Here is a 26,149-nt window from a genome sequence, read left to right on the forward strand (position 1 = left end):
AATAATTGTTGATTTGATCAAGAGGGACAAGGCCCAACAGTGAAGGATAAAACAACTGCAGCAATTCCTTCACAGGAATTGAACAATAATACAATTACCCATTGATTTGGCTAGTTTATTTCCAGAAGGAATTTCATAGGCTGTTGACCTCGCAGTCCTACAAAACCATGTCAACAGACAAAAGCATTTTATGCTCCTCAGTGAAGGTTTGACATGGAACTGGGACAAATCGGTTTCCCACTGCACTCCTGATGTCCTGCTCAGGATCTGTTTATAGAGCACCCACCAACAGTGGTTTCTCCAGCTGTGCAAAAGAAGGGATTCAGTCAGGGAGGACACACGGGGCCTTATTTGGTTGAGTAATCATCCTACAAACAGTATAGCTTTAATGTGCACCAGGGGAAGTTCAGGTTGGACATTAGGAGGAATTTCTTCACAGAAAGGACGATTAGATATTGAAATGGGCAGCCCAGGGAGGTGGTGGAATCACCGTCCTGGAAGCGTTTAAGGAAGGGCTGGACATGGACATGGTCTGTGGACAGGGTGGTGTTTGGGCTCGATGATCTCAGAAGGCCCCTCCAACCGAAGAGATTCTGTAATCAATCAGCAATTGCCAGTTACTGATGCCGGATGCTTACGGGGATGTTTAGGAAGTCAGGAGTCATTTCCGTGACAGAGGGAAGCCGCAGCAGTCGGGCAGGACCGGCGGCGCTGAACTGTCCCCTCCCGCCTCACGCCCCCGGCTGGCCGCGCCACGGGAGGCGCCGAGCGCCCGCCCCCTCCGCCACGCGCATGCGCGGCGCAGGGAAGCCTCGCGAGAGGAGGGGGCGGGAGGCAGTGGCGGCGGCTCTGTGTCCCCCTGTGTCCCTCTGTGTCCCCCTGTGTCCCCTGGAGTCCCCCTGTGTCACCCCCGCCCCGCCGCCGGGCCATGGCGGCACCGCCGGCCTCGCCCGGGCCCCGCGGCCGCTTCGAGCAGGAGCAGGAGCGCGCCGTCCGCGCGCTGGTGCGCTGCGTGACCAGCCTGCCCGAGGAGGAGCTGGGCGGGGAGCGCTTCCAGGCGGCGCTCAGCTTCGCCTGGTCCAACTTCAGGTCAGCGGGAGCAGGGAGGGGCCCGGTGCCTGCCGCGGGGTGTGGGACGGGGCCGGGCCCGCCGTGCGCCCTGAGCGCCGGGTGCCGTGTGCGAGTCTCTGCCGCAGGATCAATGTCTGCTATTCCGACGCGTTTGGATCTGGGTCTTTTAGGGATTTTCTCCTCTGCTAGAAGGTGCCTTTCAGCGTGTTCATTTAGCCGCCCAAAACTTCGTTGCAGGGAGATTCATTATGGTTGCGTATAAAGAGCAAGTGAGGAGGAGTCTGCCAAATTGAGATGAACCTTCTGGCTAAGAAAGCTGTGCTGCTTGTGTGAAAGGCTTATCGGTCTGCTGGAAGAGAGCGTGTTTGGTGTTATTTGGGCTTGTCAGAAGCGTGGTCTTCATTAATTTGCAATACATAGTAGCCCTTTAGACTGCCGCCTAAAATGCCCTTACTCAAGTTTCACACAGTTTTCAGTTATCACAGTTATTGTTCCAGTGTATTCAGCCCCCTTGAGTTGGACTCGATGATCCTTGTGGGTCCCTTCCAGCTCAGAATGTTCTGTGAAAGCTCTGAAACTCTTACACGATGTATTTCCAATTACCCGTACTATCACTAACTGCTGCCTCTTTGAAATCGTATGCAGCTAGTAGTTAATCCGTGCAAAATCAATGCTACTTTACATTTTTCATACTGAATAAATGCGTTTTTGGAGGAGCAGTAGCATAACTGCATTGCATCTGTTAATCCTAACTACTAATAGGCTCAAATAAAATTATTTTAGCATGTAAATCGCACCCTCAGTTTAGGTCAGCTATATGCTTGTGTAGCTGTGTGCTCTTTTAGATTGGGGAATTGATAGGGTTTAATTTTCGTTTTTTACGTGTCAAGAAAACAGAGGGGGTGATGCAAAGTGAACAAGAAACTTTTAACAGGGAGGGTTGGGAAGAGGAAGGTTTTTTTAATGACAGAATCGTTGTCCAAGAATGTGCATGGAACATCAGCCTGAAGTTATTTAATATTACGTTTACGAACAGTGAGACCTTAGGTTATAGCAGAAACTCTCCTTCGTTTCGAATTTGTGAAACTTGTGATTTGTATTGTTAGATTTGGTGATGTTTCTGTGCTGTAGTTCTTTGATCCACCTATTTATTTCCATGCAGCACTCTAATCCTCTTCTATTCATGATGTTCCCAACTTGCCTAAAAAAATGATTTTTTTTTTTCATGTATGTTAGTCATTAATTAAAGCTTTGAGTAAGAGACTAAAGAATTTTCACTAAAAATTTCCCTGCAGCTTGATTTTTCTTTTCAGGACAGAATCTTAATTTAATTTTTTATTGTCATTTTAGTGTGATATTCTACATCTTCCAGTTCTTATACTTACCACAATTTTGAATTAATGATTTCCTATGTAAGCTAATGTGCTGTAATAAATTATATATTTTCTTAAATCTAAATGCCACCTACTTAGAGCTATCATGCTCTTATTCCAAATCCTTATATACAGTTGAAATCAGACTAACGTATCTGTAGTTAACAAAGTATTTTTTTCTTTTCTTTAACATGGCCCTATCTTCATCCTGCAGTGCTACTTAGTAAAAATCGTTGCTAGCTGCCTTAGAGTTTCACTCTCTAGTTCATTACTTTTGCATTGAGGTGATTTCATATTTCTTTTGAATTTCAGTCTATTTAGCTTAACTGTTGCTCATAATTGGGATTCAGCAGTTTTCATTTCTGTCTGTGGTCATGAGAAAATTATCACTTTCTGTCACCTGTTGCTGGAAACATTGGTTTTATTTTGAGGGCATATAGAGTGTCTTGACCTTGTGCTCAGTGTTGTCACATCTTACTCCCTGTCTTTTAATCTCTGTATCTGAAGAGCCTATTCATAGCCTAATTTAGTCTCCAAAGTCCATTTTACCTTTCACGCGTTCCTGTTTTGTCCCTATACGTATGTATACACCTTTGTTGGTATATCTGTCGTTATTTTTGATCAAGCTCTCTTTTCATTTAGATACTCTCCCTTATCCATTAAAAAAGGAGCTTCTTTTGGGTTTAGAGGCCTTCCCGTATGAGTGTTTGTTTTGCCTATGCCTGTGATGCAGCTCTCAAATAATTTTGTGACTTTGAAACCAATGTCTTTGACAACATAGTTCTTGATCTCCTTGATCTACTACTTGACGTAGCAGACAGCATACTTTAATTGCTTAGTTTGCTGGTACAGTAGTAATTTTCCATTCAGCTTAGAGTGCTGGTTAGATGTAACCTGCATTCAATTTTTTCTACTTTTCAGGATAATTATATTTAAACCTTCTTGAGCTAAGAGATGTCAAGATTGAATTTTATTGATACTTAATGCTGTTGCTGAATTAAGTGTGCATTATTAAACCAGTAATATTGTCTTCATATAAGTAAGTCAGCTTTATTTTCTTCCTTATTTCAGCTTCCTTTTAAACATATTCTAATACATATTTCTTATACAGGTTTCACCGTTTTCTTGATGTGAACAGTCATAAAGTAGAGAGAACAATAGAAGGGTAAGTTTTATGTCTATATATTAATAATACATTGGTTATATATATATATATATATTTAAAAAGCCTTCTTGACACTATTTGTGTTATTAGAATACATGAAAAATTGGTAATTCATTCTGACCTTGGAAAAGCTGCAAGCTGGAAAAGACTAACAGAAAAATTTCTGAACTTGCCACTTCCAAGTACTGAAGAAACAAAGGTATGTACGTTGCAATTTCCTTGTTCTTTTTTTCCATCCCTCTTGCGTTTACGCTGACAATGTGAGCTTCAATTGTAATGTGTTGGAAATTTCAGATAACTTAGTAGTGGGCTTCGTAGTTGCTGTTCAGGTCATGGATTTCCAGAAATCAAAATTCATCTTCTCAGAGTTTCAGCATGTGGAGTTTCATGACTTAGAAGTACACGATCTCATTGCAGAGCAGGTGTTTTAAAGTGAGCGTTGTACAAGTGCTGTAGCTGGAGTCTAGGTGAATCTGGATTCCTGTCTGTACCAAAATAAGAATGAACTGAGAATTTCTTATTTGCCAATTTTTTTTACTTTAAGTAATCCATCTGGGTGTTTTGGTTTTGCGGTTTTCAGTTGGAGTGCTCCTCTTCTATAGTTTCCATATTGAGACTGTTGAGTGTATTTCACTATTGATACACTTTGTATCAAATCAAAGTTTAGGATATGGACTGGATGAATATCATGAAAGTTGTCTCAGTTTTCTTTCCAGCGTGGCAGTGTAATAATGAATTGGATCGTAGAAAGTTTCTCCTGTTGGTAGATTTAAGCTTCTGATTTAAAAGGTGGTGCTCCATATAATGGTGTTATTTAATAGAGTCATGTGTTCTGAGTTGCAGTCTGATTTTACTTCTCATTGAACTGACATTTCTTTGTGTGTTCTAGGTTCCTTTTAATTTGTGGGGAAAACCCAGGAGCCCTTAACACCTTAACATATTCAGTTACTAGACTATAGTCTCTAGATTTTTGAAAATGTACCTTTAGTAGTGCTTGCTTTGAGATTTGAATGAAATTAAAACCAGCCAAACCAAATACCCAAGAAAGCACTTAATGCTTTAATGTTCCAAGTATCCAAAATTTATTCTTATTTCCTTTTCTTTTTAAAAATGCAGCTGAGGTGTGGCTGGACATAGATTAATCTTGTATTTGGGAAGCTAAATGGCATTTAGTTTTCAGCAGTGACACATAACTGGGAAGATTAATTATTTATTGGTTTCTATGATTGGTAGGTGGAACACTAGCTCACACATGTTATTCTGTCAATGACCTACTGGCTTTCTTTGACAAAATCAATAATGTTCGGTAGGAACATGTTATAATTGTTTTATAGTAGGTGAGTCTCATGCTGCTTTATCAGGAATTTGAATTATTTTTTCTAAAATACAACTGGAACTTATTCCAAAACAGCTTTGTGTGTTTATGAATGTGTGAAAGTGTATAAGGATTTAGACAGCAGAATGTCTAAATGTGAAATGGTGGCTGAAGATCATTATAAAGTTACAATGAGGCTAAAGAAAAATCTTTTTATAGTAAGAAATGGTTGTACATTGGTAAACAGATTTTAGGGAATGGACAATAATACAAATCTCTGGACCATACCAGTGTTGGCACAGTATTCTAACCTGATTGAAGGCCTCTGTTTCACAATGGCAATATTGGAGTTAAAGATTCATCCTTCATGATTTGTGTAGATTTTCAGATCTGAGAAGATAATGTGAACATGATATTAAAATGTAGCGATTGTAGGTAACTTCATTTTAGCCTCTGTGTGAAATAATTGGCCATGTGAAAAGGGAAGCTAAGACTTGGTTTCCTGCAGGCCCATTACCTGTGTCCTTCCAGTTCATCCATGCTTATGTGGCTGTCCATTATCCCTTGTCCTGAGGTGACTTCTTACTTTCACAGTACTTGAATCTTTTCCATATTCTCTGATTACTGGCTCAGTAAGAGGCAGCATGTGCTGTGGCTATCCTATGCTATCCTTTTGAAGGATTAGTATAGTGATTGGTTAATTAATAGGCAGAAGAAAATGGATAACCTTCAATGACATGTTGCAGATGTTATACTTGTAATTCAGGACTGAGGAATGGGAACTAATGGGGAACATTCCTGCAGATAATAGGCTGACTTAGTTACTAAGCAAAATCTTTTAGACCACCTACAGACTTACTTTTTTTCCTAATGTGTTTTAAAGACAGATACACACTATTCCATACTGTCTCTTCTGTTGTGTTTGTCTGATTCGCCATCCAACACCACCTATGTGGAAAAACCAAGAGTCAAAGAAGTGGGTAAGTTTGCAAGATGTTTATATGGCTAATGAAAGATGCAATCTGCACTGCAATCTGATAAGATGGACATTTTTCCTTTCCATTTTATTATGTCCTTCATTTCATATTGCTTTATTGGTTGTCTTTATAATTTATACATTTAAAATAGCTTGCAAGTCTTTCCTACCCCTGTTTATGTTGCATCACTTAATTAAGTTTTCCAGCCACTGAAGTACCTTGGGAACTCTCTTTGACTTGTACCACTATCACAAACAAACATTCTCCACCTGTTCAGCAGTGCTTACATGCTCAAAGACAGACATTGGATTTCTATCTTGAGTCTCTGTCTTGCACTTCAATATTACTTCTCTTGAAAAAGTTTTGGTTATGTAAATTCCTACGTTTCCTACATAATCAAGGAAAGGGAGATACATTTGAAGGTTTCCAGAGGGAGATCCCAGCTGCCTGCTTTCTAAAGTAGGACTTTTTCACTCAGTGCCTGAAAATGAGGCTTGTGCTTAAGTTTGAGTGGATACCATCCCCCATTTGTTTACGGTGTTGTATGATAGACTGGAGAATATTTCAGACTAACCTAAAGAAAATCTTGCATCTTAAGATTCCTTTTTGAATGATCTCTGCACATTCCCTCGGCGGTGTTTTGAATGCACTTTCAGCCCATTCCAGGAATGTGAATATGAAGAAGTTATCTCAAACAACACTAATTACAGTTGAGTAAGCTTCATGTTTAAGATATCATATGTCGTAAGTGTGATTGTTACTTTGAAAGTATCTCACATCACATCATGGGTATGTGGTGTCTTTTTGGAGAGTAAGACATTTCTTGGTTTATGTCATTTACAGTCTGGGATCCTTGTGCATATTTAAATTATGCATTTAGAATGTTTCCATTGAGCTAAATGGGACTTCCTAGTCACAATAAGTGGCGTGTTGCATTCTTGCATGCTTTTCCAGGATTGAAGTGTAGGGTAGTGTAACATAATATAGTTAAATGTGCTGATGGCACTCTGTGTTTCATATCTTGAGTGTATAAGCAATAAAGTTGAGAATTAATAAGGGATATACATGGTTGAGACATCACAGTTTATGTCATGTTGAAAGTGCATAACTTTGTTTCTGGAACAGTGGTGTAACCTTAAGTGGAAGGGAATGTCTTTTGTTTTAGCTATAGAGTATCAAGATATTTTTAACTTTGGAAGTGTTTCTAGAGGAAAAGAAAGTCAGAGTTATGTGGTACTTACTATTTTTATATTTATATTTCTCTTAGAAAAGGAAGAAGAATTTGATTGGGGAAAGTATTTGATGGAAGGAGAAGAAATTTACTTTGGCCCAGGTGTAGATACACCAGTAAGTAATTTCTTAAGGTAAAAACCCCAACAGTATAAACTGGTTTGAAGTGTGTTAGAGACCTGATTGAGTTCTCCTAGTTTGTATGCTCTGCATGTTGATTCTTGCAGGATTCCCCAGTACTCTGCTCAATACCATGAAATAAAACAGACCCAAGCAGAATCCCAGTAATACAAATACTTCTGTTTTTCACAATGTTTTGACTTAGTCCTGCAGTTAAACTATCTGCTTCTGCTGACCCTTGCTTCCACCTAATCAGAGCTTGCTGCAGTTCTGTGATCTTTTCTAGATCTCTCATTTGCTGGTTATTAATGTTGTGTATAACTAAAATCATTCTCTGTTAGACAGTTATGTTAGTCCTAGTCCTGAATTTACTTTATAATGTAAAAAAAGAATAGTTAATGTTTGGCTTGAATAGGAGCTGAATTTAAATGTGTCTGCTGTGTTGTACTGAAATGTCCTGGGGTTTGTTGCACTTCATAGGATTGGTCTGGAGAAAGTGAAGAGGAAGAGGACACTCAGCCCTTGAGTAGAGAGGACTCAGGTATTCAGGTAGACAGGACACCTTTAGAAGACCAAGATCCAAATAAGAAGACAGTACCTAATGCTGCCTGGAAAGGTTAGAATAAGCTGTAATTCTTCTGATATATGTACTAAAATTTAGCAAGGTAATGCAGCTTTTCTATTATTCTTTAGTGAGGTAGTGTTACAGATCTGTAATTGTAATATAAAGTGCATGTTACTGTTCATTACTGATGGAGTTTTTTTATAGTAAAGAAACAATATGGAAAGCTTTATCTGGTTTCTGTTAGTGCTAATGGAGAAGAATTCTGTTAATTCCTGTTGAAGTTTATGTGAATATTCCAATATAGAAATGAAAACTTAGAGTTAGTGCAGCATCTAGTTGTATGAATATAATGTAATTTTTAAATATTAAGTATCAGAATACCAAAACAAAATTTATTTTCTGACAGAAATAGTTGGCTCATTTGCAGATATGAAATGTTTCTGAAAAAAAGAAAGATTTATTTAGTTATAGCACTAGTAGCTTTCTTTTGAATAGCTTCAGGAGTATTAAATGTAGCTGTATTCTTTTTCATAAAATATTGTGGGGTACAATTTACCTGGAACGTGACAGCTGCATAGTATATATATATATATATATATATATATATATTGTATAAGCAGTAGCTATCTAACTAGGATTAGGTAAAGGTCTGTTGAAAATCACATTTTAGAAAAAGTACTAAATGTCTAATAAACAGGAATTTAGTGATAAATGACATTTGGCAGTTTATTTTTTAAGTCAGCCTGTTTTTGTATATAGCATTTGAGGATTACCTGAGAGAGAAGCACATTTTTTGATAAGAATTGGAAACCATGTAAATCTTCAAGCTTATAGAATCATATATCCTGAGCTGGAAGGGACCCTCAAGGATCATCCAAGTCCCACTCCTGGTCCGGCATAGGATCATCCCCAAGAGTCACACCATGTGGTTTAGAGTGCTGTCCAAACATTTCTTGAACTCTGTCAGGCTGGTGCTTATCACCACTTCCCTGGGGAGCCTGTTGAGTGCCCAGTACCCACCCTTTAGGTGAAGAACCTTTTCCTAATATCCAACCTAAACATCACCTGAAACAGCTTCAGGCCATCGCCTCAGGCCCTGTCACTGGTCAGCAGAGAGAAGAGATCAGTGTCTGTTCCTGCACTTCCCTTCATGAGGAAGCTGTGGACAATGGTGAGGTGTCCCCTCTTCTCCAGGCTGAACAGACCAACTGACCACAGCTGCTCCTCATACGGCTTCCCCTCTTGGGCTGTCACTGTGTTTGTAGCCTTCTTTTGGACACTCTTATGGCTCTTTCCTACATTGTGGCACCCAAAACCTAGCTCACAGTACCCAGGTGAGGCCTCACCAGTGCTGAGCTTATTTTTTAGAACTTTTGCATAATTTGGGAAATGTGGCATTTCTGTGTAAATTTGTGCACAGTGGTATTAAATTCCCAGTGCAGTAAAGTGTAAATGGTTGTAAATGGTAATTCATTTGAAAAGATCTGTGATTCTGCAGCTGAGTGAATAGGCTTATTAATAACTTCTTCCTGTGTTTTGTAAGCATTTCCTGCATAAATAAAAACACCTTGCTGCCTGTCACATGTTTTCACAGTTGCTGAGCCTGATGCCCGCAGCTGGCTGGAGCAGCACGTAGTTCCTCAGTACTGGACAGGAAGGGCTCCTCGCTTTTCACATAGTTTGCACTTGCATTCCAACCTAGCTGCAGTTTGGTAAGAAAACAATATCACTTACATATTCCTTCCTGGCATACAATGCTAAATATTGACTTTTTTAAACCTCTTTACTGTTGGAAGCATAAAGATACTGTAGCTATTACAATTCACTTAAGAACAGAATTAAAGGGGTACAAACTAATAAGATGAACAAATTAACTTCTTTCTCTATTAATAGATTCTTATCCTTTTATTTAGTTTTTATTAAGTTTCTCATGTCAGAGAGGGGGGTTTCATTTTTCAAAGATGTGAATCTTACTGTTGGATTTTGTTTGGCTTGACCCTTATGAAAGTAAGTGGTCCTGGAAGTGAGGAGTCTCCTAATGTTTAAATTTTTTAAACGTTTTTCATGCCTCCCTTGTGTAGGGGAGGAGCTTAAAATGGTATATTGCCATAATCTGCCATGGCCTTGGAAAGAAAGTGAGAATTAAAAAGAAAAGGGAGTCTAATTCTTTCCTGTCCCAAATTTTGATGTATCAGTAATGAAGTTCATTAGATTTGCCCTTGGTTTTCTGAATTTAATGAATTTTTTAATGAAGGAGTTATTTTAGTATAAGGTGGTTGTCTAGCCAGTTATGAACCACAATTTGCTATGAATATTAGAAGATGGATAGCATGAATAAAGCAACTCTGCTGCTGCTTCAGTGTTGTTAGGAGATGTATGTTTTACATATATGTATGATATATAACTAGTATTACTTAATTTGAACTTTTTGACTTTGAGTATAACTGCATAACTTTTGCCACGGATGATACTGATGAGTAAAAATACTAAAAATGTAAATAATCATTCTATACCTTGCTGAAATATGAAAAGGTACTGAGAAAGGTTTACAAAGAATTGCATAAGACAGGATCATAAGAGAAAATTCTTACATGGCTATGAAAGTTTCCACTTCTTAAGAAAACTTGTGAGTTAAAGAGAACATTTTCTTATATGAGATAGAGAATTTGGTATTTTACTTTTTAGCTTAGTATTTTTTATAGAAAGTAATGATAAGTTTTCACAGCACTGAATGAGAAATAACTGAAAAGAAATAACTGAATAATTAAAAAAAAAACCCCAAACTTACAACCTCCCTCCCCCTCCCACCCCTAAAATATTGGAAATGCAATACTTCAGGCATTTGCTACTTAATTTCTTGTCTGTGTAAGATGAGATAATATTTGGGTGTTTTCCATGGTATCTTGCTTAGCAATATGAGAACAAATTGTGCTTTTTTTATATACTTAAAATGTCCCCATGCACATTGAATCTGCTCAGATGTGAGCAGAACAAAACTAAGCCTAAAGATTATTGCTTCATTCTTACTTTCAGCTGATTCAGCTAATATTTCAGCCATTAAATTGTTTTAATTTCCTTTTTTTCTAAGGGACCACCATTTGTACACCAGTGATCCTTTGTATGTGCCAGAAGAGAGGACGCTGGTCACAGAAACCCAGGTTATACGAGAAACTCTTTGGTAAGTGCAGCATCACAAAGCTTGCATTTTAACTTCTAGTGTTTCTCTCAAGGAAATGAGAGGGCTGTCTTTGAAGATGTCCAAAGGAGGAGTCATTCCTGAGCTTTTAATTTGCACTGTTTCTGACAGTAAAGATGCTGCGTGTGTGTTAACCATTCGCATTTGAGGCACTGGAACAGGCTGTCTAGTGAAGTTGTGGATGCCCCATCCCTGGCAGGGTGGGTGCAACTCTGAGCAACCTGGTCTGGTGAAAGGGGGTCACTTCATGGCCTGAAGGCTGGAACTAGCTAATCTTTAAGGTCCCTTCCATTCTGTGATTCATGAAGAAGAAGGTAGCTTACTACTTTTTTTTGGCATTGATTATTCAAGTCTACTTGTTAAAAAGAACTAATTTGTTCTTATCTTGTCCCTATAGATTTATAAAACAGTATCCAGTTTTAGAAAGCAGGCTGAGTCATCCTATAGCTGGAAATCATCTCAACTGGAAAGAAACTTTAGGAAATATTTACTTAATGCCAATGTTCAATGGTTTTTGTTCTAGCAACAGCTTACAGTACCAATAGCATTGTACTTGATCTGTGGTCTCCTGTTACTCAAAGAAAATAAACTTTTAGGCAAGGGAGAGCTAGTTCTTTTATTAATTACATATAAGTCCATAAAGGGAGAAAATTACTACTCTTTTTGTTTCTTTTCAAGGCTACTTTCAGGAGTGAAAAAGCTTTTTATATTTCAGCTGAATGATGGAAAAGTGACTGTGCGGAATGATATTATTGTAACTCATTTAACCCATGTAAGTTGTTTCTGAATCTCAGAGGAATATGTCATTAGAAATATGTAATTTGTGGGAATAGGAAATTAAATTACTTCTTATGGAAATTTCTACAAATTTTCTGCATATTTCTACAATTGTGTTTTATTTAAATAAGAGCATCTGGCTTAATAAAACTGAATGGGCTGTTCTGGTATCTGAGAATGTGATGAAGCAATAGCAATTGCAGAATTTTATAATATTTTAATTCATAAAAATAATATTGTAATTCAATTTTTAGCCTTTATGAACTACAGTTTTTGTTAGATGATTCTAAAGGGTTGGGTTTTTTGTTTTTTTTTTTTTTTAGAATTGCCTGAGATCTGTATTAGAGCAGATAGCAGCATATGGTCAAGTTGTATTTAGACTACAGAAGTTTATTGATGAAGTGATGGGACACAGCCCAGAAAGCATAATGCATGGAACAGTTTCCACTCCAAAGAAGACTACTGAAGCCCCATTCAGAACCTACCAAGCTTTTATGTGGGCTTTGTATAAATATTTCATTAGCTTTAAAGAAGAACTTACTGAAATTGAAAAATGCATAATCAACAAAGGTACAGTGCAAGGGAATTTTTACATGAGGGGGACACACAAATAATTAACACTGACAAAATTGCATTTCTGTTCTGTTATTTTATGCATCTTGGGTTTTTTTTTTTTTTTCAGATAAGACAGTCACACTTTCAATAGTAATAGATAAGTTGTCTCCCAGACTGGCACAGCTGAAGGTACTTCACAAGGTGTTCAGCACAGGAATAGCAGAAGTGCCACCTGACACAAGAAATGTTGTACGAGCATCTCATCTACTTAATACCCTGTACAAAGCTATTCTTGAATATGACAGTGTTGGAGAGGCATCTGAGCAAACGGTAGGGGAAATAATCCTTCCTTAATAGAACAACACACTAGAACTAACTAAATTAGTTACTAGATTTAGTAACCAATGCATTGTTTTTTGACATGAGTTCATTCAGCCTGGATGAGAATGGATTTATGAGAAGATCAAGAGCAGTGTTTCTTGAGAACCCAGGGGAAGGACTTCTAGAAAATCAGAGGCCAGGAAGCTGTTTTGAAAGAGGGAACTTTGGAATAGCTTTCCCTCCTGTTTGTACAACTGCAAAATTCAGTTAATGCTGAAATATGGGGGTTTGGATTTTTACAGTAACTTGATTATAAGTTACTGTAAAAATTGAAAATATAGTTGATGTCATTATAGCCTTTCGTTTTCCTGATTTTGATGTTATGAAACCACAGAGTGTTTTATGACTATCCCTTACTGTTTCAGAGATGTTAGAGTAAAAAAATGGTGTTTGGATTTGTCATGACAAGAGTAACAAGGGGAACCATGAACAATACAGGCTTCCATTAAAAAAAAAAAAAAAAGGCTGCACTTTTTATTTTGACATTTTATCTTTAAAATCCTTAAGTGTAGTTATGTATATGTTACAAACTGATTGCACAATTAAGAGATTAGACTTCACCATATTGCTTTCAATGCTTGATCTAAACACTTCAACCAGTTATTTTCTTTTTTCCTTTAAATTCAGGTATCACTTTTGTTCTCTCTCTGGGTTGAAACTGTGAGGCCATACTTACAGACAGTGGATGAGTGGATAGTCCATGGTAATTTGTTTGATCCTGCAAAGGAATTTATTATTCAGAGGTAGGGATGCTTGATATAAGACTCATATAATGCTGTGCAGGTAAACCTGTTGTAGAACCTAGGGTAAACGGTAACAGTAAAAGTAGGTTTTCACATTTGTTATTTTGCTTAAGAAATAATTTCGTAATCATAACTTGTCTCAGACTTCCTATCAGGGAAATTACATAGGTATGGATCTCTACCACATATTGCTGTAGAGTAGAAATCAATTATTTTGGGGGGTTTTCCATTTATAGTAAGTAATGAGCAGGTCAAGTGTACTGCCTTTTTTTAAAAGCAGTTAACCATTTTTCAAACCCAAGACATTTGCAAAAATTACAAAATTTACTTTAAAATTCTTCTATTGATCTTAAGTTGTTATGAATCAAGTGCTATTTGGAATTTAAATGCTCATTGCTTTTGACTTGTGGTAAAGTTAATATGGTGTCTTGACTTACATGCGCATACCCTAAACATTACTTGAGCTGTTAATTCTTGTTCTGTTGCTATGCTACGTTTTATTGGTCCCTTTTTTGACAGCTTGGAGTGGAAAGTGAATATAGAAATTAAAGTTCTGGCTTGTAATTGCAAATCCATTTTCCCCTATCTGCTAAACTTAATTGAACCTGTGTCTGTTAACACATATTGAGGTGAGCATGAAGTAAGACAACAGCTTTAGCAGTACTAATAATTCCTTAGTAGCAGTGATCCTTAGTGTTCCTATTATGTCCTCTTTTTGTGGTTCTATAATTGTGTTTGAGTGCTACCAACAGTGCTGATCTCAACTTATATTTATGCTTCATTTTAATTACCTAATTTTAATTATCTAATCTAGGTTTTTCCATCTGACTTCAAAGACCAAACTGAGTATCTGATATAAACAACAAAAGAATACAAAGTGAACTACAAATTGAGTTTCACCTACTCTAGAATTTTTCAGCTTTCCTAGTAGTAGTTGCTTCAGTTTGAGGTTTTAAATAAGTCAGCAATCAGTTGCTCATCATTTTGACACTAAGGATGCATGCCACTTTGAATAGTTAACATCCTAGACAAATTTAATTATAATTGCTCTATTTGACTTGCTGTTGAGGTTTATTTGGTTGTACAGTTGTTTTATCTCCCATGAGCTAGTTGTTTATCCTTTTCCTAGATAGTTTGCAAATAAGGATGAGCTAATTTTAGACAGTTTTACAAAATGCTTCATGATTGTTCTAAGAGAAAGGCAAAGCACAGAACAAAGAGGATACATATCCTCTAGAAATGAAGTTTCCTTTTGGAAAGGAAAATAATAAATTTTTTATTTCTTCACAGAAACAAAAACGTTCCAGTTAATCACAGAGATTTTTGGTATGCTACCTACACATTATATAGTGTGTCAGAAAAGACAGAGAATGAAGAGAAGATGAGTGATAATGCCAGTGCCAGTTCTGGCAGTGATCAGGCCCCTTCAAGCAGACAGCACACAATGGTTTCTTTTCTGAAACCTGTGCTAAAGCAAATTATCATGGCTGGAAAATCCATGCAGCTGTTGAAGAACCTTCAGTGCAAAGATGGTTCCCATCAGCAGGCTGCATCAAGAGGTGAGATATCAGCTTGTACACCATCGTGCCTTAGGCTGTCTGACAGTATGGGTGTCTTTTTGGTAATGGGTTTCCCCTGGCTTTAGAATAATAAAACACTCTGTTGAATGCCAGTGTTGTGGTTGGTAACTTCCGGTCTGATGAAAACCACTCTTCCAATGCAAAAAATTGAAAAGAGCAAAGTGAATAAAGTTGAGAGTTCCATGTTCTTTTAATTGCTTCAAATTTTTCTCAAACTTCTTTTCATGTGCTTACAAAACATTTTTTTTTGTTATGATACAAAATCAGCTTGTATGTTGTAATAGTAATATTGGTGGTTTTTAATAAATAAGTGTTTTCCATTACTCAGTGGTTGAGTAGCGTGCGGAATTTTTTTTTTAAAGCTTACTCATAAGTAGATCAAAGATGTTTGGACATCTAGGATGTTCATCTTGAGTGATTGTAAAACATAATACAACATTACAATTAATGTTGGGTTTGTTTTTTTATTTTAAGGAAACAATATTTTTTTTTTTGTTTTGCTGCTTCTTCATGTTTAAAAGTAGAGATAATTAAATTATTTTGGAGACTTACTTCTGTACGTACTGAAAGATTGTCAGGTGCTAAAAATTAATTGTTTTTGCACCTGAAGTAGGAAGTTCTTTAACAATCTTAAAAATATTTCAGATACTCATTCTGCAGTGCACTTGACCATATGCCTGATGTTAGGCATTGGGCTAGTCCTGTATTTTTAAATATGTATTTGAGAGTATTTGGTTTTCTGAATAGTGGTCTAAATGTAGCATTTTAAAAGTTAGCTTGTGAATGTTTGTGGAGTTCTTTTAGTTAAGATGATGTTTTGTCCAATGTGTTGCCCAATTCAGATGCTGAACGGAAGAGTTTATACACACTGTTCTTGGAATCAGTACAGTCTCGCTTGCGGCATGGGGAGGAGTCTGTTCCAGACATTATTACAGAACAGCAGGCCACAAAGCAGAGCCTGATAAAGATGCAGTCCATAGCAGAAAGACACTTGGAACTGGATGATGTCCATGACCCACTGCTGGCTATTAATTTTGCCAGGTAAATGAATGATCTTCCTGCTGTGTTGTTGAAAGCAATATTCAGCCTGGTAACGTTTGGTGGAAACATTTTCATTGCTGCTGCTACTGAAAACAAGCAAGTTCAGAATAAAGACGAGCACCAACAATCAGTGACAGAAGCTAAATAGAAACTCCGCTTGTGCATGGTTAAAGAAAAACAAAATCAGTGAAGAATGTTCTACTTGCAGTTGCTAGCATAGAAAATTGGAGTAGTCTTTATCATAACAGGCTTTTGGCAAATAAGGAGTTTAATAGTGAATGCCATTGTAAAATCTGAACTTTTCAATGAGTTTCCTTGGTTTTTGTACACAATGTCCTTGATTTGCATCATGTATATTCTTAGAAGAATGCAGCTTCAGTTTTGCTGCCGCTCCAGTTTTGCCGCAGTTAAATCATTTAACTGTAAAAGCCTTCCAAAATTCATGTTACTTGCATAAAAATTCTTAAGTCTTCATAGTGAGGGAAGTCCTGTAGAGAGTATAAATGTGTTGGAAATTAGCAGGAAGGATAAACTCTGAAAATCTTATTATGTGATTACAAATAAGAAAAGAGCCGTGTATATTTTTACTAAATACTAATGGTGTATTTGCATGTTTTAAAACTGACATTAAAAAAAGGAGGAACTTGTTTTAAAGAAATCATAGATAGGACTTGATTTCTCTTGTTTATTGGAACTATTCTAGTTGTCAAAATTGATACATTAATTCAACATCTAGCTCATTCAATCTATTCAGGCAATAGCTACTACGAGTTGGCTTCCTCTTAGAGTGGTTACAACTGGCAACTAGCTTTTTACAAAGTATTACAATAATTTGATGCTTTCTTTGTAAAAACAATCAAACTTACCAAATGTGTAACACAGACACTTTTCTTCCCATCATATATTATAGATAAGATGTTTTTCAGGAGTATGCCTTAAGCAGTTATGTGATTGTAGAATGCTGTCCTCTGTGGTACTCTCATGTCTGGTGATACACAAACAGTATGATGGATCACTTTATAGGCTGGATACATGCTCTGCTTATAATAATTTTTTATTATCCCTGCGCCATATATTTCAGAGCAGAGGACCCAATTGATTAAAATCCTTGAAGGTGTGACATTGTTTTATACCTTGTATGAATAATGAGCCTTCTTCCCTAAGTATCTTGTTTTATTTTGAAGATTGTATTTGGAACAGAGTGACTTTCATGAGAAGTTTACTGGTGGGGATGTCTGTGTGGATAGATCCTCAGAATCTGTGACCTGCCAGACTTTCGAACTGACACTGAGGTCTTGTCTTTATCCTCACATAGACAAGCAGTACTTGGAATGCTGTGGTAATTTGATGCAAACTTTAAAGAAGGATTATAGGTAAGAAAGTAGATTTCTTTTTCCTTAACTTTTTTGTTATTTTTTTTTTTTTTAAGCAGTGGCATGTCATTACTAAAAGAAGCAATTCCATGTTGTGTTTCTACTTAAGTTTGATAAACAGCTATAATGTCATTAAGGAGAGAAGGTATCATATCTGACATGATAGGCTCTTGGGTGAAAACTTGGTCTAGCTTGAATCAAAGCAAAGCTGTCATTTGTCATCAGTGGATATTTGGTGGGGATATTATTTCCAACAGTATTTCTTAGTAGTGTTGTCATTTAAAATCCATTTTACGGGGAGGGACAGCATTTCCAAACTCTTCTATTTCTGAGAATTACCTAGCCTTTAAGATAGCTTCCAGTGAAGTTAGTGGAGCTGTTAAAGCTTTCAGGGAAAAATGCCTTGGTTAAACAAAGGATTCACTGTAGACTTTGTTATGTTTGTATCAATACTGAGTTTTTGCTGTGAGGAGTTTTTAAGATTTCTGTTTCTGTAACAGTTGTGTTTCGTATTCATTTATATGATGAGACTCAGGAAGTGTTATATGTTTCTTCTGTTCAGGCTTGTGGAATATTTGCAGGCAATGAGAAATTTTTTCTTACTTGAAGCTGGAGATACTATGTATGACTTCTATACATCTATTTTTGACAAAATTAGAGAAAAGGAAACTTGGCAGAATGTTGCTTTCTTAAATGTTCACCTACAAGAAGCAGTTGGTCAACGCTATCCAGAAGACAGTGCAAGGTAAAGTGCAAAACATGCTTTAGTTACCTTTCTTTCACACTTAACTGTATTAGTGTACTTAACTTGCATAGCACAATATTAATTATTGTGTACTCATTAAAATTATGTGTTTTAATGAAGTTTTGAGCTGTTGTCCTCTTTCCTACCCAAGTCCTCCTGATTAAATCAGACAGTTAATGGTTAGCAGTGAGAAATAGAAATTAGTGAAACTAACTACTCATTTAAAACATATTCTCACCAATTATATCACTTGTTTCCTTGCATAGGTTATCAATATCGTTTGAAAGTGGTGATACAGCAAAGAAGAAGCTCCCTGTCCACACCTTAGATGGTTTGACATTGAGTTACAAGGTAGTGAGTTAAAATGGCTGCAGTTCTTACTCTAGAGCACATTTGAAATGTTGTATGAAAGTGACTTATGTTTTCTATCTTTATTATTCTCTCCTCCTGCTAGGTTCCTTGGCCTGTGGATATAGTTATAAGCTTAGAATGCCAAAAAATTTACAATCAAGTTTTTCTGCTCTTACTGCAAATAAAGTGGGCCAAGTATAGTCTAGATGTTCTACGATTTGATGGTAAGATACTTCTTCAATGAAAGATACTCTGTTTTGTGGTCTAAGAATATGATTAGTTATCTGCTTTCTGCAATAAGTAGTATAAATTACTTAGAATTTTGATTAATTATATAAAATAATAATCTCAGTGTCGCAAATTATGTGTATTAAGATGGGTGTGTCTTTCACTCCTTTTCAGCTCCAGGGACAGCACCATTCATGTATTCCCTTTGTCTCTTTGATTCAAGTCTAGTTAGTTATATTGGAAACTTGCTACTTCATTCTACTTTGCAGTTGAAAGAAAGTTTGTCTACCACACCCTAATTTTTGAGTAATACCTTGCAGACAAGTTAAGAAAACAAGATGAAAAAAATACTCTATTTGAGATTGAAAAACAGTAAACTGTTGGGGGATTATGGAAAGGTATTTTTTAATGTTTATACTCTTCCTGTCCCATGTAAAGTGGATATAGACTTCATGTCTTAGAAAAATAAATTAGGAAATTGGTGGGTTCATCTGTATTTTGAACATCAGCTAAGTAATTATCTTCCTAATAGTCTGTGTCTTTTTACTGTTTAAACTTTATGAGTATGACTTTTTGTTTAAGTCTTTTCCCAAAAAGCGCCACACTCTTGCTTTTTTTCTTTTTTTTAAGAATTAGTCTCTGCTGCAGAAAACTCAGAGGTTAAGGAAGGAACTTCATTAGAACAAGGAACACTTCCTGTATTTGGACCACAAAAAGAAAGCATAAAACAACAAATACATCGCATGTTCCTCTTAAGAGTGAAACTTATGCATTTTGTCAACAGCCTGCACAACTACATCATGACTAGGGTTTGTCTTATATCACAATTTCATTTATATTAATGTAACTGGAGGTGAAGTATTCATTTTCCTTTAAAACCTAAAAAACCCTCTCGGGTAAAAAGCAAAATGTAAATATAATTTCCTTTCTGTACATGTTTCAGTTGCAACTTGGCCATTTTAAATCAGTAATTCTAAAAATGCTTTAGAAGTTTTACATGCATATGATTGATCTTTGGGTGTTACTGATTCTTTTATCTGTTTCTCCAAGTTGTAGATGATTTAAGCACAGTAATGTAAGATGAGGTTTCTGTAAGCTGTAAATTAAGAGCTATTATGCTTCTAAAAATACTACAACAGATATTTTAGTTTAAGTTTTAGTTGGATTCTTCTCAAAAATCTCTAGTACACAGTGTATGCATGTCTTTTCAAATACAAAGGCAGTGCCTGTAGACACATATCTCCTCTATCTGCCTTTTTTTCCTTTTAATAAAACTAGTATATGCTTCAGTTCAGCCTCTAAGGATAGTCGTTGTGTCCTTGTGAAGTGGCAGTATATCTATTTCTGTGAGGAATGTGGCTGTGTAGTTATGAGAAGAACTTGAAATTTTTGCTATTGATGGTAATTTGGAAGCTAATCATAAAATTTAAGAGGGAAGAGCAAACGAAACATGCAATTTCAGGCTCTTTAAAAATATATTGGAAGAGAGTCATAATCACTTGTGTACAGCATTGAATTTAATAACTTTGGTCTTTTTTTTTAAGATTCTCCACAGTACAGGCTTGGAATTTCAGCATCAGGTAGAAGAAGCCAAAGATTTAGATCAATTGATAAAGATTCATTACCGATATCTATCTACGATTCATGATCGCTGCTTATTGAGAGAAAAGGTGGGTAAAAACTTAGTATATTTGATGTATTAACTTATCAGGACAAGAAAGCAGTTGTGTACTAATTATGCAGTCTGTTTGGTAATATACTAAGCAATATATAGGTACTCTTGAGGAAGTGGTAGCTTTTCACACTGAGATCCAGTTTTCCTTGCTGTTCTCAGCTCAATTCTATCAAGAAAAGAGGATAAAATTGAATTCTTTATATTTGGTATATTGATATTTATTTATAACTGAGGCTTGTTAATGTTAGGAGAATTATACATAGTGGTATGGCAGGAACGGAGGTACCTGGATAGCTTTGTAACCTTTTATCCCACATACTGTCTGTGCAAAGTCCACATCCAAGAAGTCAGCTAGGAAATGAATTAGAGAACAAATACAAACATCTTCACTTTGGAAGAATCACATTGTCCTTAGGAGATTGTTTATACAGGTCAGATTAGTGGCATGTGAAACCTTTGTATTGCAGTGTAATAATGAAAATTATTATGTTTAACAATTAATTTCTCCTTGTGGTTTAATTATTTTAGGTGAGCTTTGTGAAGGAAGCTATAATGAAAGTGTTAAATTTAGTATTGATGTTTGCAGACCGTTGGCAAGCTGGTTTAGGGGCTTGGAAGTAAGTACACATACCTAAAATTCTACATGGTCATAATTTTGCAGCTCTGAGTATGATTTTGTGCCCAGAACTGCACCTCCAGGTGACGTTGCACCAATGCTGAATACAGTGGGACAGTCACCTCCTTTGTCCATATGGCTGTGCTGTGTTTGATGCACCCCAGGGTGGGGTTTGCCCTCCTGGGTGTCCTCCCTGCTCACTCCTATTGAGATCTTGTTGACCAGCACCCTCAGATCCCTTTTTGCAGCCAGTTCTTTCCCCATTTATACTTCTGTTTGTGCAGCCTGCTGCTTGAAGGATGAATGATACTCGGCACGTCTCCAAGGCTTTGTCAAACACTCAGAAATCCTGAAGCCAGCTGGTGTGGACTGGCTTACTTCATATTTTTCAGGGCTAATTTTCTTTGGCACAGATGCTACCTAAAACTTAGATCTCACTCTCCTGTGACATTAGGAAGTTGCCGTTTTTGGAGTGTTTTTCTCATTCAGAGTGTCAGAAATAATTTGTGAGTGCTGTTGATAAAGACTGAAATTCAGGCCATGTGGTTGCATGCTCTTGCATGGGGCAGGAAAAAATCATAGCTGCTGTCATCTCTATATCTTCTTGGGAGAGGGGGAAAAAGGAAAGGAGTAACTGTTGTGAACTGTATATTCACCCTTGACTGGTGAGTGCTGGCTGACAGAGTCCAAAGTGGAATTCAAGTGATTGCCAGATAGTAAAGCAGTGTGGATGTCCCTGTTTTACTGGCTGTGTAGGTCCCCAAGGACCCCCAAAGCAGTAAGGACCAGGAAAGGCTCTCTTGCTTACAAACCTATGTAGGAATGATAAGTGTCAGAATCACACTGCTCCTTCAGGTCACTGCAGAGATTTCTAAAATGATGACAAAATTACTAATGCCCCTTTGGTGCTCAGATTCTCTTGTCAAAATTGTCTTTGTTTTGTAGAAGTAGCATTTGCAGGTATAACTGAAGTATTGTAAGTTCAAGCCAGAATTCTATGTAAAGAATATTTTTTCATTTACTGTGAAATTTTGGTCATATTTTGAAGATAACATAGGGGCTGGTCTGCTAAGCATTCCTCTGTTAAACTGTTTTGTAGGATGGAATCCATAGAGAAGATGGAATCGGATTTTAAAAACTGTCACATGTTTCTTGTAACTGTTCTCAACAAAGCTGTCTGTCGAGGCTCTTTTCCCCATTGTAAGTACATGAGGCTTTTCACATACCTGCTTACACAAGTTTGCTAGGAATGTGTTTATGTTTTAATCTGTTCTAATGTTTGTTGGCACATTTAAAATAATCTTAGTTTGTGAATTATGCATAGAGGGACACCAAGACTTAACCTCTTACTAAGTTAAAGTCATTACTTTTTTAGAATGTTTGTGCCAAGCTTTTCCATGACAGCTGTCTTCAGTTTATCTGTTTACTTGATGAGGGGAAGGTCTGTAGCCAAGCAAGTGACAAGCAGTTTTCTAAACTAATGAAACTAAGTTCTGGGGGCATAGAAGAGCATTCTTTTTGTTGATACTGGGAATGACAGCTGTAATATATCTTGAACAGATAGGATTTTAGTGTTATGGTGCCTCAGCTGCAACTGCACTGGGCTCTTGGCTCTGCCCATCTGTTATTTCCTTGGCAGTAGAAACAGCAGAGGATGACATATCTATGCTTCTACTTACAACCTGGTATGAGCTTAAAATTGTGCCAGTTTGAGTTAGGGGGGCAACTGCTCAGTGAGGCTGTGGGGCATCAGGGTTAGCTGGGATGCAGATGAGTGATCTCACAGGTTTCTACACCACCTGTAGATGTGCCATGGGGACATGACTTAGTGGTGGATTGGGCAGTTTTAGGTTAATGTTTGGACTCGATTATTTTAAAGGTCTTTCCCAGTCTAAAACCTGTGTACAAAACAGGCAATATTTGCCATCACTGCTACTCACATCTACAAGTGCTTGTCTGCAGAACCATCCTTGAGAATGGCTTGGTGTATATAAACCTCCACAACTTCTTTTTTACGTACAACAGTATTTCAGACAAAGGAGCTAATTTCTTACCAGTTGTTACCACATGAAATAACTACTGGGTAGCTGATGATGAGTGTGGTGAAATATTATCTAAGCTGTCAGAGACTTACAAAATGTGTTACTGTCATGAAGTCCTACAGTATTACAATTTAAAAAGTAAACTGGTATTCTCTTAAAGGACAGAATAAATATTGCAATAAATGTTTGCAGAGTCCTGCAAATGCAAATATTAGCTACATTTTTATGGTTTGTTTCACAGTGGAATCTTTAGCTTTGTCGCTGATGGCTGGCATGGAACAAAGTTAACGCCCACTGAATTAAAGAAGAACTGATAAGAGGATTTATGTTGAAATTCAGTGTTAAAGAACTGTAAGCATTTTGCACTTCAGTTTAAAATGTATATAGCTAAATGTTGCCAGTGTTTTGGAGCTGTGTAAAATATTTTAAAATGTAAATAATGTACAGGTATTTAAGTGTGTTGATTGGGCAGTGTTTGTATAGGCTTCAACATCAAAAACATGTATAGTGTAAAATTCATTCCATGTAAACAATCTTACCTGAAAATACATTAAATCTATATCATGCTGAAAAAAGGAACTTTTTTTTTCTTTAATTATGAATAATTGATGGTTTATTTTTTTCCATTAATTTTTGAGCTGTGAATAGGTCACAGGGTAGTGTGGAGTGGTGTGACTCAAATCTTGGTGTTTAGAAGGTTGGTTAAATTAATTTTTGGCCTTTTTTTTTTCCTTTGCATAAAGGCTAAGAACCATTACTTAATGGTTCTTAAGAAATCTTTAAAAAGACTGTTACAAGAAGCTGATGTAAAAAATAAAAGATTAATTTATCAAAATGGATTATAGCAGAACATAAACCACTAGTATTTTTTATGTTAAATGTTCAAATGCTTGCTAATTTTAGTGGTAACTGTGGTCAGTTTAAGTAGGATTAAGATGAAAGTGTGAAATGTATTAAATTTAATTATTGGATTGTTGAGATGTTTCAAAGGTTGTCAGATATGACTTGACCTTTATCCTTCTTCTAAGCCTTTTACGAACGAATGTTTGCATCTAATAGCGAATCTCCTGTAAAGCAGTAGGTTGTGGTACAGAGCGTACATTTCTGGACAAGTAAATGCGAGTAAATCTTGTTCTGCACGAGATGACTTGCCCTGTCTCCTCTCCTTTAAAGTTTCTCTGGAATTGTGACATCAGTGCACCTGCATTAAAAGAGATAAAATCAGTCATAGCTATTTACCTAATGAAGTTTTTGAATAAATAAAAGATTTGATAATTAGAATTTCACTGTTGTGTGTGTTTCTATTGAAATTCAGTCAGCAACTTAAAGTTTGAGAGGTGTTTCTTTAAGGTAAATTAAGTATTTTACTACTGAGACTGTGTGTGTCTCATTATATTTCTTTCAGCTGCAAACTAATAACTGCTTTATATATGAAAGTGAATATTTGTGTTTGTGTTTGAACAGGAGATCTCAAGGTTCTTCCAAGTTATAGCTATGAAATGTTTTAAGGAAAAGAAATGTTTTTTCAAGGATATCACTGAGGAAGTTTCCACTGCCCTGTAACATGTCCTCTGTTTGACTGAGTGGAGGTTTTGCTTTAGAGAACAGTATGTTTGTATTGTCCTTTGCTACCATTTGACACACTTTTCCAAGAGGATGTTTTCTGTGGTAGGTGGACACCTATTAACAAAAGTAGTTTGTACTTCTAGTTTACCATGACTCGTTCTCATTTAAGATTTCAGATTATTTATTTATTGCTAGAAGAGACAGTACATTGTTGAGTAATTTTCTTTCTTACTCAGAGTAAACTTGAGTACCATACTGAGTTTTAATAGACATGCATGGAAGTTCAGCACTCCTGTGCACTGGTTCATTTTTGAGTATGTCTTGTACTCCGTGTCTTTGAACTATCTAATGTAGTTGCTTTATTTCTGCATCCTGTACAGTGATTACCTTCAGTGAAATTCCTTCTTTTCATAGCCTTACCTTGGATAATATTAGCTAGATGTGGGAGAAAAAATCCTTCAATCCTTCATGTTGTTGAAACAGTAATTTCTAGTAATCTAGAAATCCCTTTGCCAGTTTTACTTATTTTATGTGAACGACCTTGTGTAAGTGAAAGATTTTGATGTTTCACCCAATTTCCTGCTTTAGAATTAATGCTGCATTCTGCAGAGGAGACTTCTGTGCACTTTGTAGACAAGTGATGCTTGCATGCTGTTTATTCAGTCAGCTTCCAAGATTTGCTCATCTCTCATCACAAAAAAACACAGTGAAAAGTCTGCCTCTGGAAAAGTTTACTGATTCTAGTCATGGACATCCTCAGTGTTTAACTTTTTGTGTGTCAGCAGTACTTGGCTGACAAATTCCCTTCAATGAGTCAGTCCTATGGCATTCCTTCTTCTTTAGAGCCAGAGAAAAAAAATCAAGTCCTGTCTTTTAGTGTGCATGCCCTGTGATGCCACCAGGACCTTTCCATCAGTCCCCTGGCAGTTGTTAAAATGGTTATTTACCTGTTTGGAGAAAAAAGGGTTTTATGTGAGATACGGGGTATTTTAGCTATATATTTACTCAGATTTCCTTGTAACATTTTCTGTTTTCTTTACAGAACAGTGTTGTTACTTGGATTCTGTGCTGAATCCATTCCTTCTGGATGTTTTTTTGGCCTCGTTTTCAAATTCCTATTTTTGTCAATTCTTGCTGAATTTATTTGAATTTTAACTTTTGGATACTTTTCCTCTTTGTTAGAGGAGACAAAACGTTTGAATATGCTTTACTTGCACTTTTGGAATGTCAAGTGAGCAATTTTGGAGATGTTAGGAAAGGTGTAATCTATTCCTTGTGTGTATAGATTCAAAAGACTTCTGTCATAGTCTATTGTTTTGTGAATTGTCAAGTTTAGCTAAAGGGAAGCATAAAATACTCAGCAAAGCATGTAGAAACAGAACTTTCTAAGCTTCTAAGGGAGTATAAAATTATTTGGAAAAGAGCACACCATTATTGGATGCTGTCACAATTTAATTTCTACCT

At 36.6% G+C, this 26,149-nt stretch overlaps 1 protein-coding gene across 2 annotated transcripts; it reads left to right on the forward strand.

Moving 5' to 3' along the window:
• Window positions 1–786: 786 nt before the first annotated feature.
• TUBGCP5 (tubulin gamma complex component 5) lies at window positions 787–24,400 on the forward strand. Of its 2 annotated transcripts, XM_030277594.4 has the most exons (24): window positions 787–1,089; window positions 3,556–3,609; window positions 3,700–3,808; window positions 5,808–5,904; window positions 6,500–6,610; window positions 7,169–7,248; window positions 7,732–7,867; window positions 9,411–9,528; window positions 10,905–10,994; window positions 11,691–11,784; window positions 12,113–12,359; window positions 12,472–12,674; window positions 13,353–13,468; window positions 14,759–15,027; window positions 15,891–16,089; window positions 17,274–17,462; window positions 18,025–18,207; window positions 18,474–18,558; window positions 18,662–18,782; window positions 19,417–19,595; window positions 20,331–20,456; window positions 20,990–21,078; window positions 22,177–22,277; window positions 23,361–24,400. In XM_030277594.4, exons 1-24 carry the CDS (start codon window positions 929–931, stop codon window positions 23,405–23,407), a joined length of 3,204 nt encoding a protein of 1,067 aa, XP_030133454.4. In that variant the 5' UTR covers window positions 787–928; the 3' UTR covers window positions 23,408–24,400. The 2 variants fall into 2 exon arrangements, with proteins under 2 accessions (XP_030133454.4, XP_004174796.3); XM_004174748.6 differs by lacking the exon at window positions 6,500–6,610.
• Window positions 24,401–26,149: the final 1,749 nt, after the last annotated feature.

This window comes from Taeniopygia guttata, chromosome 1, assembly GCF_048771995.1.
Source record: "Taeniopygia guttata chromosome 1, bTaeGut7.mat, whole genome shotgun sequence".
Lineage (NCBI taxonomy): Eukaryota > Metazoa > Chordata > Aves > Passeriformes > Estrildidae > Taeniopygia > Taeniopygia guttata.